Source organism: Lepidochelys kempii, chromosome 8, assembly GCF_965140285.1.
Source record: "Lepidochelys kempii isolate rLepKem1 chromosome 8, rLepKem1.hap1, whole genome shotgun sequence".
Classification (NCBI taxonomy): domain Eukaryota; kingdom Metazoa; phylum Chordata; order Testudines; family Cheloniidae; genus Lepidochelys; species Lepidochelys kempii.
Window position 1 is genome coordinate 59,580,796 of NC_136387.1, and position 18,081 is coordinate 59,598,876.

The following is an 18,081-nucleotide window of genomic DNA, read 5'->3' on the forward strand; positions in this document are numbered from 1 at the left end:
GCAGATTGGAAGAGGCCCTGGAGGTTTTTCGCCTTCCTCTGTAGCATGGAGCACAGGTCACTTGCTGGAGGATTCTCTGCTCCTTGAAGTCTTTAAACCATGATTTGAAGACTTCAATAGGTCAGACATAGGTGAGAGGTTTATTGCAGGAGTGGGTGAGTGAGATTCTGTGGCCTGCGTTGTGCAGGAGGTCGGACTAGATGATCATAATGGTCCCTTCTGACCTTAGTATATATGAATCTATGAATCTAAGAGTAGCCACACTGAAGTTAATAGTTTTACTCACAAGAATAAAGGTCCTGGATCAGGTCCCTATGGTCTGCAGTTTAAAATCATTAAAACCAGTAGAAGCTGTAGGTGTCCAGCACCTTTGAAAATCAGACCCAATGTCTAGAAATTAACCATTATATTTCTTCCTGGTCCAAAGATGTGCTCTATCAGTATCCATTTCTGTTGGCTTCTTCCAGCTACAGATTTCAACACAAGAAGTTCTGCTGTTTTCCCCTTAAAAATTTCATTCATATTAACCAGTTGTGCTCTTGCACCCACAATTTCAGTGAGACTACTCATACGAAGAAGGGCTGCAGGGTCAGGTCATACACCATAAAAGGAAAAGCTTAGGATATACGTGCACTGACAAAGAATGGTATAACCCCAGATTTATCTGGAGTCTTAGGTCTTGGGCTTCTACCTGCCAACCAATCTATGTGTCTGCCTATCTATACAAGATTTTTCTAAGGTACTTCTCACTGTGATATCTAAGAGCCCGAGGTTTACATCTACAGCCCTTTCTAGTTACACTGGATGTGTGACCAACCACACAGAGCTGACAAAAGAGAGAGAGTTTTGAGTTGGATGTAAAGACTTTTCTACCATATAGAAGGTCCAAATAATGTTTAATTATTCTATAACTGCTCAGTGTCGCTTTTACTAGGCTTTCTGTAGGACTCATATGGGGTCTAGTCCAAGGCCCTTCGGAAACAACGGGAGTCTTTCCATTCATTTCTGTTCTGACCCATAGTTATATTTGTATTTGCTTGTCTTTTATTTTATTTTCTCTTTTTCTATACAATTGTCAATACAATATTCTTTTGTTAAAGACAGGTGAGTATCTGAACTATTAGCTGGACTCGGTATTAGCTTATGGAGTTTTTTGGGCTTGACTTTGTAATACTTACTCACGTTGAATTGAAGTTACACATGAATTAATATCACTGGACTTGGCTCATTTGCCTGGAATTTGTCTTTGATTTGCCAAATATCAATCTGGGTAATGTTAGAACAGAGGTGATGAGCAAAACTGAGTGGGAGGGACATTCTGGGCATTGAATTCACTGCCTCATGGAGCTGCACTGCTCCAGAGGGAACATAGAGAGGCATTTATCCACGGAGCTCTCAAGTGTGCAGGTTTATTAAATCCATTACTACATTCTTTTTATAGGGTACCTTATCCTCCCCATAACTGGCTACATGGGCTGGTGCATGCAGCAGAAACATGGCACTTCTGTTGTATTTGTCACTTTAGGCATTCACCAAAGTTCCCCCCATCTCAAGCCTCCAAAAACTTGGAGCTCCTCTTCTCCTTCCCAGATCTGTTAGCCACTGGATTTAGAATGAGGAATTTGTGTATTCAGTAGACTATTCCTTGGCACACCTTCAGAGAATGATGATCCCCTCTGAATATTGTATGCTTTTTTCCATCAGGCTGAATGGAAAATTCCCTAAAGGAAATGGACCAATTATGATACAAGCCAAAAGCAATTTACCAATGCAGAGATTCTCTGGAAAAAGCAGACTGGACTGTTTCTGCTGATTATTCGTCTTTGAAACTACAGTTATGGAGAGTAAACATGTTTTCCCTGAAGTGCATTTATAATCTCAGTTCTCAGTGTCTAGCAATGATATTGTGCATGCTGTGCAATGTACAAGCAGCCAGAGCTTCAGCCTAGATGAAGTCAGAGGTTCCCTACTTTCATAAAGCTGCCTAAAGTACATTAATGTCTGAGCACACTTCATTTTTCCTATAGTTTTCCTTCCAATCACTTTGGTCATGTTTCCTTTGCCTATCACTACCAATCTGTTTTATTTATTGTGGGGTTCGGGATGTTTGTGTTAGCATTAAGGACAAAACAAGGAACAATGGGAACGCACAGAAACTGAGGAATTGGGTTTCCCCCTGCATGCTGAAGAAGTTTTTTTTATTTCAAGGAAAGGACATTTCTGCCCCTTCTGCGTAAAAAGAGAACAGTCACAGTAAAGCCCAACTAGAAGTAGTAATGCCTTGTAAAGTCTTCAGCCTGACAAATTGAAATAATAGAACCAAGGAAGGTGTAAAGTGACCTTAGTCATTTGAAAGGGATGCTATCAGAAACTTCTCCATACTTTCCGTCATGCTCACTACAGATTTGGATAGGCTATGTGTCCAAAACAATACAAACATCTTACATTTTATTACAGAAACTTCATTATCCATTATTTAATGTGGGTACGAGAATTAATCTCTCTCTTCCCCCTAAAATCTCTGGCTCAGCAATTCAGATCAACCACAAATTGGTAGCAACTAAAGGCTGTTTCTGTCTGATGTTCATTGTAGCCAATAGTTTCAGTACTTCACCCAGTGTAGGAGGTTTCCACAACCCAACCGACAGTTAGCATTATTAGCACTCTCATCAGAGTGGTTATGGACATTATAGACACAGAGATGGAACCACCTCTTTAATCTAGGGGTGATCTATCCAGCTCAGTGTTAAGCTACATTGATAGGGCAGTGAAAGACAGCTTGTGCGGCTGCTAGTTGTGTAGTTGAGAGATCACTCACTGTTTATGGAGTTTTCAAGAGATCTGATTTATTCTGTGTCCCTTTCCAACTCACTGAGCATAACAAAAGCTTCAAAGCGCCCTGCACAGATACTCTGTTTGGGAAGCTCAGCCTTTGAAGGCACAGTCCCCAATACCACATTTGACTTCAGTGGGGACTACCTGTATGACAAAGTGCTCAAGAATATTATTAAGAACTCCATAATCTGGCTCTTAATGTTGTTTACTTTAAGTTGTACGTTAGAAATGAATTTAGAATACATCAGATAAACCAGTATTCTTTACCACGTAAGTATTTGTTAGGTATATAACATTTTTTTTATTTCTTATCTGCATCCCTGACCCAACAACAAAGAAACAGACCATCTTCATTAGAAAAGGGCATTTTAAAAAATAGGATGTTCATTTCATGGTTGCATAGAATTCTACAGGTCTGTGAGAAACTCATCATTTTTGGGTGCGGCGGGGGGCTAAATTGTCTGTGAATTTCTATTGTTCATTCGTTAGGTTTACACAGTTTTAGTCACTGCTCAGTCTAACAAGTTAATTCATATTTTAAATTATTCTCCTTCTGACTAAATTATCTGTCATTACATTATCAGAATAAAGCCTTGTGCAATAGGTAGAAAAGAAAAAGAGGAAATAATCCTGGCTGATACATCACAAATTTTGGAAGGAAACGGTCAGATTACAGTAGAAAAATTACACAGATTCCTACTCAATCTAGCAAGGAGCTCTATATGACAAAGGCAAGTGTGCAGTCAGGTCCATAATACATAGTTGTAATGTTCTAAACAATCCACGAAAGAATGATCTTTACACCTGCTTTCCCCAATTTCCCAATCACTCTTTCCATCCTTAGCATTTCTCAAGTCTCCTTTTGTCTGGTTTTAGATCCCACTTCCCTGTCTGCTGATTTGCATAAGTAACACTGTGTAGTGTGTGAGTATTCAGTAACAAAGCACAAACTTGAAATTCAACACAGAAAGTATCATAAAATATCAGTACAGCAATCCAGCTAATTTAGAGGCCAGCACACTTCTTCAGAAGCAGTCCTGGTGCTTTCCTGCACAGCTTTGTCTGTAACTTAATTGTAGTGGAGTCCGCAAAAAACAAAAGATTCACCCTCTGCAGTAGTTAAATTTGTCCATGGCATATTGAAAATTATAGGGAATATCATACTGCAGTGCAGAAAATGACTACCTTTTTAGTGGCACAGTCTATAACATTAGTTGTAATACTGCATTGTTCTCTGATTCCTGTAACTAACAGGAATACAGCAAATTACGTGTGTGCTAGTTTCCATCCCTGCCCTAGTGTTGAGGGAGTTGAAAGCACTCTGTACTTTTGCAGAATCAGATCACTTGCCTATGTAGACACAGAGAAATAATTGATCCTCAGTTAAGGGACTAAAATATAACAACTAGCCAGGCACTAACACTGTTCTTCCCTACTTCACGTGCCTGTTTTATTTTCACTGGCTGTTATACTCTCTGAAAGCTAAATAAGGAGGTGGGAGAAATTACACCTTTTTCCTTCAGAAATGTGCCTGTTCTGCTTAGGTTAGGAACCTTCTATAAAAAAACGATTCAGTTAATATGCACCACTCACACAGTACCAACCTTTGACTTTATCTCTACGATTTATACCACCAATAACTTTCATGGCAAGGTGAATGCTCGTTTATAGTGACAAGAGAGCGCTTGTGCAACATGATTCGTTCTCTCTCTACTACATGGATATACAAACTAAATTAGGAAATAGAGAGAAATTAGGAACATCAGCATATAATCTTGGTGTTTGTACCTGTAGAATTTAGAACATACGGGTCTGGAGATTTTGATAAGTGTTTTAGCCCAGAGCATGACTTTCTAAAATGTAGGTAGGTTATGTAGTTTGGGAACCCAGTGGATAATGAAAATTAAAGTAATGGAAACTCAAGGAAGTTAGATTGTATTGTGGGCTTAGACTTATATCTAGACAGACGTACCTAGACAAAACATCTAAAATTGATCTATCCTCTGATATGAGAATGATGGTTTTCAAACAAATCTAACTTGTCCAGTTACAACTGGAGATTCTTAGTCAATGAATATTCTTGAGTTCAATTGTATAAGATTGTTTTCAGGCAATAGTTATCAGACAGCCGCAAAATGCTCCCACAGAGCTCCCCCATTCAGCATAGCCATCAGGCTTATAGCACTAGTTATAGTAAAATCCCATTCTTCTTGGTATTTGACACGTCAGTGGTCTATCATTTTGTCCTGCTTTTAATAATTCTGTATTTTTGTTGGGCATTTAGGGCATGATCCTGCTCCCATTCAAGTCAACGGCAAAACTTGCACTGGTTTTAATGATACAGGGTCGTGTCTTTAAATAAGGACATTTAATGCATATTTACAGAAACAGTAAAATGCTAGAGAATAAAGATCTACAACAAGATAAAATGAATGATCTGTTTTTATTGTCAACATGATTGTAATAGAAAATACTACACTGAAATACAAAAATGTGGAAATGAATTATTTAACTGATTTTTTATTTATTCTAAATTCTCACTGCATCTCCTGAGGCTGCTAAAGCAAAAATATCCTATGGGAAACAGAACAGAATTTTAGTCATAGCATAATTTTTCTGCTTTTGGAAAGCAAAAATCATACGTTGTGCTCTCCTCCTGATCAAACATCATCCACAAGAAAAAAAGGCACCATTAACAATACATTTTTGAACAGTAGTTAAATATGTCACAAAATACAGGTTTCCAGCAGCTGAACACTTTTACTATGATTATTTTATTTGTATGTATTTATATGAGCACCTAGTCAGCTTTAGGCTGTTGCTGATTAGACAATAACTGAGTAGAGCAGTTGTGTAAGGATGTGGGGTGTGGATCTAGAGATCAAATGGGTCACTTTCCATATTGGCTGGTGGGGCTCTGGGCTGCAGAGACAGCAAGTGAGCTGCTGCCTGCCGCAGCTAGTTCTGTCCCTGCAGTGCAGAAACCTACCTTCCAAACTATAGGTTGTTTTTTAGTCTCTGCTCCTACTCCCCATATGCTAGCAGCTACTCCACACAATACACAAGGATTCTATTACCTTCATCTGTTCCCCATTACTGAAAAAGGACTCTGGTGAAAAATGAACTTCACAAGGAACACTTCAAACTATTTGCCCTGAATCACGCCACCTATTCCATCACTGCTGTGTTATAAAGGCTACGCCAGCCAGCAATGCTCCCACAACCTCCTCAATGGGAAGCACAGAAGGGAATCATACATAAAATAATTCATTCTCTCAGTCCATTTCATCCCCTCCCCAGTCATCATCAGCAATCCACTGGCGAGCCTTTTGGGGCTAATGTGGATGTGATGACATGAAGGCAGCTGACACCACCTTCCTTTAACCCTGGACATGGTAGGGTTGCATTCATGCAGGAAATAGGGAGGGTTGTCAGGCAGGAGGAGCACAACTAGGCCCCAAATACCTGTATCTGTGACAGTCCATAGAAAATCAATAGGGATTAAAAACAACCTTTATTTTAAAAAATTCTCCAATATTTTATAGTATTTTCCCATATTTAACATTGGTTATGAACAACATATTAAGAGTGTGGTATTCTTATACGGAGATTTTACGGTTAGGTTTCTTATCTGGGGAATTGATCTTCACAGGGTGCTGTTTCTTGTTGATCAGCAGTAGCAATTTAATGTTCTACTCTTCTGTTTTGCCTGCCTGCACATTTCTTGAGGGGAGTAGGCATGGTATTGAAATATACACAAATCCTGCTCTCTGAGGGATGGAGCAATGTAAATACACCCACAAACTTAAACAAATATGACAGGTCTGATTATAGACCTGCCAGACTTGACAATGTTTCTATAATGATGGCTTGGAGGAGGAGGGGAAAAAAAAAAAACAACACAAAAAAATCACCTCAGTTTCTTGTAGTCATAAAGGTGGTTGGACATGGTACATTCTCCATGACCGTATTGAAAGGATTAAACTAAAATACACTTCTTTCATTTTGTTACCAAGATAATGTTGATTCACTGTTGACTAATAGAAAATAATACAAATAAAATACATTCTTTCAGACTTTATATTATTGGCTCTGATGGCTGGCTCTGAAAATGCAGTACATATCGAGTGCTACTATTTTGTTGAGACAGATTACTTCATCAGTGCATATTTCTGAATCCCATTTTATTACAAAATGTTTTTAAATCCCTCTTTATGCTGCAGGAGATCCTACAGCAAAATTAACCTGCAACACAGCGCCCTCTGGTGCACGCACAAGAAAAGGAAATAGGCAAGGTGTTTTAACATACAAAATGCATCAGCTTCAACATTCTAAAAAAAAAAACCCATTACAAATTACCAGCAATTTGGTTGAACACACAGGCAAATAAATAAATAATCTTTTCCCTTTCTCTAATTCACTGCTTCCTGTTTACAAAAGAGCTGGAAAGTGCCACAGACCAATCTGTGCAACACAGGTAAACCATTTTATGGGCTTAAGTGCAGATAGGGGGCCTGCATTATGGGAGAAGCTGACAGATGGCCTGTACTGTATTGTTGAAGCCTCTTTACTTTGGCTGGTGGAGAACTGTTTGGCTGTGTTCAGAACATTAAGAGAGAAAAATGTGTCTTCTGTCAGACTTCCCTCCTTTTCCCTTTGTCTCCTGTGACCCCTTTTTTCCCTTCTTTCCCTTTACCCATATGTTCTCTACCATCCCATTGTATTCTCCCTTCTACTTCCCATTTCTTTTTTAAAGATAACATATTTGTTAAAGTACGTCTTGAATTGTTTACCTTGTCATAGTGACAAGAGGGATGTAGTTCTTCCTGCTGATTCAGCAGGACGGAGGACTGGCAGGCTGCAGACAATCTGCAAAAGCAATTCTGCAGTGAAACCTGCATTTTCAAAACTGGCCTCTAATTTGGGTGCCTCTGTTTTTGTCTATTCAACCATAAACAGGCCAACTAAATGCCTGATTTCAGAAGGGCTGAGCACCCACAGCTCCAGTCAATAGCACCTAAGGGTGTTCCACATTGTGGAAGATCAGGTCCTTAGGAATGAAGAATCCAAAGTTAAAAGCTGCTTTTGAAACCACGGACTTACCTATATCTAAAATCTTTAAGCCATTTTAAGCTACTGATACTGAGTCTGGGTGAAATCCTGGCCCCACTGAAGTCAATGTTTTGTCATAGGTTTCAGTCAACGGAACTACTCGAGAAGCAAGGTACTATTCTGGGTGAACAAGGGTGCTATGATCTGTCCCTCAGCAATTAGGGAAGATAAATTAATGTCTAAGGATATTATTGGGAGTTAATGTTACTTTGGAGGAGAGCCCAGGAATTTCGGCAACAGATGGTTGCTGTCAATTATTTCCAGATCAACTTTATCAGTCACCAAAATCTCTTAAAGTACGACAAAAACAGCATAAGCAAGCATTCCCATAATATATAATGCAAAAATGGCCCTACATATATTTCAGAAGTTAATTTCTCTATGAGTTTGTCCCCACATCTGACACTTTCCCTTAAAAAACAAACGAACTCTTATTATGTATGTATAACTTCTAAGGATGAAAGCTCTATAATTGCCTTCCCTTGGCTTCATACCTGTAAATCTTGTATCTTGTGCTAAATCCCTGTCGACTTCTGTCCACAAAATCTGTGTATTCCTGTGAGCGATGGAAGGGTCCCTTATCAGAGAGGAGCCAGTCGAAGGAGCTTGTGGCATGCTGATCCGAAACAGCAGCAACCGCTAAAACCCAGCAATGAAGACTCAGTGCTATCCACTCCCATAGAGCCATCAGAGAGAACAATTCAGCACCAGCACTGCATCGCCATATCATGCTTCCACTGTGGGCTTAGAGTCTTCATTCTCTTAGCTTTCCCTCAACACCTAGACAAAATATACAGTCAATTAGATAAGTACACGCTAGTCATTCCTTGGAAGCTGATACAAGTTTCCTTCCTTTCATCTTAAAGAGAGAGTGGCCTCTATTTTTATTACATTTTATATTAGCATAAACCCACTAGCCTAGTTAACAGCATACGGTTTAGTTTCTCAGTAGCCTGTGCCATTTCCCTGTTGCGTGGAAACCTCTAAGGGATGTATGTTTGTTTCCTAAAACCCTACAAACAAGCAAAGGAGTAGTTATTACCTCTTAATACTGGCATACAACGTTCCAGTAACACGTATGTTATAAACGATAGGAAGACTGATCTAGTGGACAAAACAATGGAGGGATTCAGGAAACCTGGATTCAATTATCTGTTCCACCAAAGACTTTCAGGGTGACCATGGAAAAGTCACTTCATCTTTGTGTGCCTCAGTTCCTCATCTGTGAAACAGGAAAATGCCTCCCTTACTCACAGGGTCTTTGTGAGGATAAAATCCATTCATGATTGTGAGGTCCTCATAGATACTATGGTGCTGAGCGCCATAAAGGTACATAGATTGATTAAAACAATGTAGTTGTTATCTTCACTTCATTTTGAATCAGCATGGAATTGAATAGAGTCTGGTTCTGTGATCTTTTTTTCTAGTGGATGCATTTACAAAGAAAAATGTCCTTTTTATTCATATTTAATTATGACAGCAACCGCTATAACCATTTTTACAAAGGCCCCTGCTGTGAATTTTTTTTATCTTGGCCGAGAGTATTATGGTTGACACCAACACCTTTATCTACAAACATTTCCGAAATGAAGTCTATTTTCATATAAAATAGATGTGTTGCGGTTACACATTTTCTAATTATTAGTCCATTACAAAAGAGGTGCTGTGGCTGAATAAAGATGCACCATGCACTTATTCTAGACAGTACATTAATTACTCTAGAAAGTCCTGGGTATGGATTATAAACGCATCAGCTGCAGGAAGCCAACTGGCTCAAGCATGGAGCAACAGTAGATTTGAACCCAAGGATCCCCTGTAGTCTGAGGATATAAGCATCATCCCGTTCACGTACCCAAAGGAACTGTTAAGGTTTACTATCCTTGTCTAAGGCACGAATATGGCTATTGATCAGTTTAGTCCTGATCCTGCAAACACACATATGCTTAACTTTAAGCACATGAGTAATTTCACTGAAGTAAATGTGACTATTCACATGTTTCAAATTAAGCAGCTGCAGAAGATTTGTGGTCACCAAATGCAGACTGCATTATAAATCCTTTTTCCTTTAGAATTCAGGAAGCTCGTTTAGTTTCTCATGTTGTACAGGGAGATTTTGGCAAACCAGTAAAGTGCCTGAATCCACTATTGCTGATTGCTAAAAGTAGCCAAGTCAGCAGGCCGTAAAGTGGCCATGAGCAGGCTTAGCTTAACCAAGGCAGAAGGGGAGGGCGTTTTGGGTGCCACAGAAAGGGTAGCTTGACCCCCACGCATCCTTCCTGATAAGAATTGTGTTGACATTGCTGATACATGCATTTTAGGGACCTCAAGGTGTGCAAACTCTGAAAAAAACACACCTGGTTAATCGATGACCAGAAGGAAACCTATTGCTTGACCTTTGAAACTGCTTGCTTAACAAGTTTTCTTTAAGTGACGTGATTGTATTACTAATGTATAAATAAGGAGGAAAAGTTTGAGGTAGGGGAACTCTCTCTCTGGATGCATCTTGTGTTCCCCACCAGCAGACCGGCCCCCGCTGTGCCACTCGAGAGCCACACTCAGCTTTGGCAATTATCAAAGATTGGGGGTGTTTTACTGTTGCGTGTAAGTGCTTGACACTAAGTAAAGTTTAGCTTTAAGTGAAAGCACTCTTGTGTTGATGGTCGGAGGGCTGTGTCTCCCTGATTTATTTCCTGACACCACATTGCACAGAGTAAAAGTTACCAAGAGCTTTGGGTTGAAAGAACCCTGGGTAACAACGTGGATGTTTACATACTCAAAAGCTTCCAATTTCTGTGTGTGTGCTGAATGTCTACGTTTATGCACAGAATACGAAGATATGGCAGTTTTCTCCCCAGATTTGTGATTTTTCTCTGCCACAATCTGAAGTCTATTGAACATGATGTTCAGTGCAGTGCATGACAAATCACAAGGAAATGGAAGTGACACTGAAAAACTAAAGTTTATAGCAATGCATCTTGACCCTCCCATCCTGCAAAAGCTACTATGGCCATATATGGTTACTAGATGTTTTCCTGTTAATTCTTAGTCCCAATTTAGGCTAAGCAAAGAAGCCACGATAGCAATGTTCTATCAAGAAGAATAATTTCAGCAGAGAAAGCCTGGCCTCCCTATCCCCACAGAGCTGAAGTATCATAAAACTCCCCAGTGAGCAGGGAAGAACAAAACTGTGTTGCATAGGCAGCTATGTTCCATTCATCTGGAAGCCTAGGACAGCATCCCAGCATAGACAGCAGCAAATGGGAGTAGGAGGGCTCTGATTTGTACAGCTAAATTCCCCTGACAATTTGCCACTAACAGTTAAGACACCGAGTCCTTTTAAATTGCCTTTTTATGAAAAAATAATGTTTTAAATTGCAAGAATGAAAGACAAGAAGTTTACTCTTCTGGTGCTTCTTTCAGACCATTAAATTATAATGATGACTGATTGAGTTCCTTTATGGATCCTGTACTATAACTTGCTATGACACTACACCCAACAGAATATCATAAATCAATGATTTGCATAACAGTACTGAAGAGCCCAGTATAGTCTATGAAGTAAATAAACCACTTTTTAAAAAGATATCTATATTTTAGTCTAAAACAGGAGTTTAAATATGTGTTTGCTCCTTACAAACACTGTAGTCTCATAGAAACTACTAAGTATACTATATATGCTTTTAAAATTGTACATTTACAAATTGTGTAAATTTTATGTTACATCTATCTAGAAGCTTATATGGTATTTGACTATCTCCAAATCATTAGCATATTTATCTTCAAAACATCCTCCAAAGGTAAAGGAGGACTATTCTCACGTTTTACAGATGAGGAACTGAAAAATAAAGAGACTAAGGGTATGATTTTTAAAGCAATCTTAGGGATAATTTCCATTAAAAGTTGACTCCCTATGACAGCTTTGAAAATCTCAGCCTAAGTGATTGTCCCAAGGTTGTGCAGTGAGACTGTGATGTGAACCCCAATCTCTAAGTCCCCATCCAGTACTTTAACCACAAGACCATCATTCCTCATAGTCATTTGTTTTAGTTACCCTTTCTTTATTGGGAAGGGATGACACCAGGGGGAAAGAAATGTTGCTGTTAGAAATAAAACACACGCAGAAAACAATGTTCAAAGACTGTTACAGGACTGATAGAGCAAACAAAGCCCATAGTTTGAATCCCTGCCGGAGAGCTTCACAAGAGTCTTCCATGAGGCATTAAGTTTAATGTGGAACTCCTGTTGATTTGGGGTGTGGGATGTGAAGACAGGGACCTCTGCTGGAAAATAGGGATTGTGGATTTTAAACTAGATGCAACCACGCAAATGAATCAAAATATTGCCTCTCAAAAGTACTGCCTCAGAATGAGATTACTGAAATGAGCACAGATATTTTTGCAAAATTATTTGATCCATGACTGAAGGATCATTCTTCCACCTCTTGCAGATGCAAGTTCTCATCCTTCTCTCTTCTAGCTTTTGCAGTCAGGTATCATTCAAGGAACATGATAGGCCAAACTCCTCCCTGGTATAAATCAAGTGACCTCCTTGGAGTTACCTGGGGATGAATTTGACTCAGTATCTTCTTGGGTTATCAAAACTAGATACTCAGCTTGTGTAAATTGAAGGATATGGAGCTATGCCAGTTTAGACTAGCTGAGAATCTGGCCCCAACCAGTGCAGAACAGGTATTGCCACTAACACAAACTTTACTAGTTCCAGTTACAAGAAACAACATAGGTATTCCCCTTTGTCAATTGAAGAACATTTTGTTTTTAATGTATTGATTTCATATAATTATATCACACTATCATGAAAACCCACTAGGAAAGTGAATAATACCCCAGACAGAACAAAATAGAAGTGTCTTCTTGGGCTCGTAAAGCACTCTTTTGCTTACAGAACACAAATTGCTAATTCATATGTGATCAGGACAGAGTATACAGAAGAAGTATGGAACTATCTCAGCTATGTAATTAAGATGTGGGCTGCTTTGTGCGGGAACATCTTAAACAGCATGTTCAAGAAAAAGCAAATTATGCCAACTTAAATCCTCACAAGAAAGAAACAATGTAAAGTCACCTTAAGCCAAAATTCATGGTTTCCTTAACGAAACATGGTATCCTTGACTTCTTGGCCAGGTGGGCAGTGATGTTAAAAGTATTCTATAAAAGAGGTATGTCTGTAGATAGATAGATAGATAGATAGTCATCTACTGGTGAATAAGGATGAGTAGCCTTGCATAATAGGTTCAATAAAGTTGTTTTTTATTAACCATAAATGGCTTCCTGTGTGCTGTTCTTAACAGTGGAAGCAAAGTGTCCTAGCAGGTTGCACAAGCATGTCTTTTAGAACTGTGGAAAAATGGAATCTAATGATAGACTATGTTTTTCCCCCACCCCTCTTTCTTTTCAGCTCATATATCTGTCCAGCAGCCTCTACATCCTTGGCTCCCACCCCATGCAAACATGAAACAACACATGTGGCTCTCCTGTCACCAGAGCAGAAAGCAGTGTCATCTCTCACATGAAGGGAAGAGGAGGAGGAACAGGGGACCAGGCAATCTGAGGAACTATCACCTGCCCACTCACCCAAACCCCACACAGGAGAGAGAGTTAATACTCCCAGAGCTTTGAGTTGTCATAACTCTCCCTTGCATTTACACTGCAGTTGCTACCGTGCAGCCAAAGAGGGACCCAATGAATGGCAGGAAAAAGAAAAAGGTTTCTCTGCTGAGGGAGTACAGGTGATCTGGCCCTTTGTTTCCTCTATGGTTAAATGCAAAGAAAACATAGTCCTACTCATATATACTTATATAAATGTGGCATTTCAAAGGACAAATAATATGTAATTTAGAAGGAAATATAATTTCCATCACTGCACAAATATTAGAAAATTGTAATGTTTCCAAGCTTGAGTTTCTGCTTCAGTAGCCAGTAATAGAGGAATCCTATTTCCTTCAGATCTAACCAAAAGAGAGAGAGAGAGAGCGCAAACAGGAATATTCACAGTCAGATGGGTAAACAAACAACTAATTATCCCTTTGGAAATTAGATGGTCAGAGTGAAGCACTTATCCATGAGTATTGTGTTAACCCCACTGGCTGCCCAAAGGTCTCAGTGATTTCAATTTCAGATATTATCATCATGTATTTGTATTACACTAGCACCCAGCAGTCCCAGATCAGGGCCTCATATGTACCTATCCACATGAAATGAAAATAGCTTGCCCCTCTCCCAAAGAGGTTTACAGTTCAAACAGTGACCAGACAGGATCATCTCTAACTAACTGAAATCTGGAAGTGGATTTTTGTACTATTGAGGAAAGAAGCATTAAATACAGTGCAGTCTTTCCAAAAGATAACCAAAGCACATAACACTAGGGCTCTGGCTTTGCCATTGACTTTTACCATTGACTTCAATAGAGCAGGATCTTGATGTGTTTCAAATTTGGGACGATGGTAATTGTCAATAATTTTGTCCACTGTTATGTTCTTAATAACAAGCAATCTGAAGAGTCATTGCACACAAAGCAGTAAAGCTCACTTCAGCTGAGAGAGTATAGGGTGACCAGATGTCCTGATTTTATAGGGACAGTCCTGATTTTTGGGTTTTTTTTTTATATAGGCTCCTATTACCCTCCCCCCTCACTCCCCGTCCTGATTTTTCACATTTGCTGTCTAGTCACCCTAAAAGAGTAACACAGGGCCAGACCTTCAAAGATATTCAAACACCTAAACATGCACCTAGGCACCTACTGGGGTTTTCAAAAGTAACTAAGCAAGTTAGGTGCCTAGCTGTCATTGATTTAAAAGCTACTATGTGCATGTCTGCATCTTTAGGTCCCTAAATATCTTTAAAAATCTGGCCCACACTGTCCAACATTAGCAAAACACTAGCCATGAGTTCAACTAGTTATTGCCTAAAAAAAGAATAGAGAGCTATGAGATTTCCTTGCAGCATTATAACCATGGATTGGGTCAGAATTCTTTATGGATTGTGAAGAAGGGTCATTAATGAATGAGTAACAAATAGGACAAGGTACATTCCTAGCATACACCATCCAACAATATGGGAATTTTGGCCATTTACTTCAATATTTATCTGTTGCTTGAAGGAAAGCAGTGAATCCTTGAAGTAAACACTTTCCCAATATGAACCTATGCTTGATATAGTCAAAGGCATGATATTGTGCTTTGTGTGAGTAGGAGTTTGGAGAGGGGTACATAGACTCTATGCACTCGGAGGGCAAAGAAGTAGTTAATGAGGACCAGGAGAAGCAGGAGATAACTACCTGAAAGCTCGGCTATAATTTCAGAGCATAGGGTTCTGTGGGGGAAGGAAGAAAGGGAAGCTCTCCCAGAGAGTAGCTTTCCTGACTGAAGGACACTGAGTGTGTCTGGGCCAGAAGTAAGAGGCACTTAGGGTGGACAATTGTTTTTACTGGGGCTGGCTGCAGCCAATCATTCTCTTTCATTTGGACAGAGCTACAATAAATCCGTCTTAGGGACGGCTGTTACATGAGATTCTTGAGATTGACACAGACTTTGTGTGGGGAAAACCACTTATGACCCATGAAGAAAGAAAATGTATCTTACCCATGTGACCCTAACATAAATTCTTGGTGATGTTTCTAAAAGGGACAGAGACTGCTTGAGAAGGATGCCTGCCAGAGAAAGTTTTCCACAGGCAGGTTTGGGCAGTCAAAAGACTTTTGTCTAGCATGTTAAACCTTCTGATTGGGTGTTTCAAAAGCACTGAGCATTTAGCACTGAAGCCATCAGGAGTTTTACCATTGACTTTCATGGCAGCAGAGTGTAGGCCAATGGGGAGCACTTTTGAAAAGTCCTCCCTCCAGTCACTTTGACCCTGCAGAGTCTGAGCATTATGTTAGCCTGTAGTTTGACCCACAGGATAGCAGGACATGGTCAGATATCTCTTAGGAATTCTGATGTCCGTGCCCTTTTTTATTATTATTTCCACTGTGTCTGTGTCTGACCATAGTAGAGGGAGCGTTTCAGAAGAATGAATATGGTTAAACTTTTCAGACCAGACAGATTTTGCAAAAGCTTTATACTGCAGGCTCTAAAATAGCACGGGCTGCCTCCAGGTCCTGATGCCCTACCTGATTATATGCTCTTCATAGCTAATGTGTTTTCTTTTATAGCACCTTTTTAATGGACCAATATCCTCCCTTTGTCTTCACTATAAAATCCAAATCTAAACAGGTTAGGGCCCCTTTAAATTATGACCCGGGAGGTCAGAGAACATGAGTTGATAGGAACTTTGGGTTTTCTGTACCAGGTGATCCCATTGTTCTATTAGCCATCGTTCATTGCCTCTAGCAGTGAGCAATATCTAAACCGTCAGGGGACAACCCTGACTGCTGCAGCTATCATCTGGTTTGTCTGGATTGTAAGATTTCATTATCTTGATCACATTCTTAGCTTGCATTACTGTGGTTTAAAATATGTAGTGTTTCTATCCCTATAGAGAATTAACTCCAAAGGATCCCTGTGAGTGCTTAATAGAATGCATCTGTGTGTTTTTATTGTACCTGTGTACCACCAGTGCCAATCACTTTAGCTTCTCCTTATATAATACCTGTCAGGTATATCAAACTTGATTTTCTCTTAATCCATCATATTTGTAAAGGAGCTAATTTATCTTTTGCCACCTACATCTTAATGTGTAAGGTAGAACCCAAATCACAAGCACCTTCATACTCTTTCCGTATTCTTAATCTACGTTCATCCTCTTGTGCTCATTGGTCTTTATGTATTTTAGCTGATGATGTGATGCAGGGTCCCCAAATTACAGTTTTAGTTATTTTCCCATCTTAGTGGAGGAGGCTCTTGCTCTGTGGCGTGTATAGTCTCAAAGGAATCAGTTTCCTGCTTGATCTTTCCTGTATGTTAATATTCCAAATAAAGAAGAGATGCTGGAAGTGAATGGGAAGAGTGAGACTTGGTGGTGGCCCAAGATTGTTTCTTCCTGTGTTTTGTGTCTCCCAGATAGGGAAACAGTCCTCAGTTGGTAAATCAGCCTTAGAAAAGTGTGGGCTGGAAAAATCTAATCCACCTAATCTGTCCAGAGTAGGTGGAATTGACAGGCATTTCTCTTGTGCTGAGAGAATCCTGAGCAGTTAGGGCAGGAAGAATGATCCACTGGGTAGGGTAATAACCTGGGGCTGCATTCAAATCCCTGTTCTGCCACAGACTTCCTCTGTGACCTCAAGTGAGTCTGTCTGTGCCTTAGTTCCCCACCTGTAAAATGGGGACAATAACATTTCTCCATCTTGCAGGGGTGTTGTGAAGCTCTGAGACTACAGAAATAGCAGCTGATTAGGTATCTATGATAAACAGGAAAATGCACGTATTCAACCCAGTGCCTCAGGTCTTAATCTTTACATTAGAAATAATACTTTCCTACCTCATACAGATGTTGGAGAATAAAATCCATTATTGATGTGAGGCTCTTAAATACTACAGTAATGACTATCTAAGCATCTGGTAGATAGAACACAGTTAAATTATGGGAAAACTATATGTCTATATTAAAGGGAATGTGTATACTAACCAAAAGTCTTTTTGTTGTATTTGCCAGTGTTGTGTTGAAACTGAGCCAGCATATACCTTACTATCAACTCTAGAGCCATACAGCATGCTGCAAGTCGGAAAGCCCTATGGATCTGTATTTACACAAATTCCAAGAGGCATAAAAGGCATGCCCGATTAAATCTCTATTTCGCTTTCCATGCTCACAAGGGCACCGGTGAGGTTGCTTGTAGAAAGGCAATTCTTTACGCCTCGGGTGTTTAAGCGATGTGAGAACCTTTTTCTGAAGTTACTGACCCCTTTGCATGGAGAGAAAAGGTTTTGATATCAAATGCAGGTGGAGTGGATTTACTGGATCCACAGAAATTGCCATCTCAACTCTGTGTATGTACACTAGGCATTGTGGGACATATGAAATTACATCCAGAGTTTGGTGCTTGGTCCCTAATGTAAAATCCTTCTCACCCTACTCTCTTGTAGAAAAACTTGCAAAGGGCTAGATCCTGCTATTTATGCCACGGCCCCACATAGTATGCAGTGTACAGTCATGCTGTCAGAAGAGCTCAACCAACAAAGAT

The 18,081-nt window shown here is 39.7% G+C and overlaps 1 protein-coding gene across 3 annotated transcripts in view; it reads right to left on the reverse strand.

Moving 5' to 3' along the window:
- Window positions 1-18,081, reverse strand: part of BRINP3 (BMP/retinoic acid inducible neural specific 3) — a 290,477-nt gene that overhangs the window by 260,447 nt on the left and 11,949 nt on the right. For all 3 annotated transcript variants that reach the window (XM_073356709.2, XM_073356711.1, XM_073356710.2), the window contains exon 2: window positions 8,442-8,727. In XM_073356709.2, coding sequence (XP_073212810.1) covers window positions 8,442-8,677 — 236 coding nt within the window. In that variant the 5' untranslated portion in view covers window positions 8,678-8,727. The remainder of the gene's footprint in view (window positions 1-8,441; window positions 8,728-18,081) is intronic.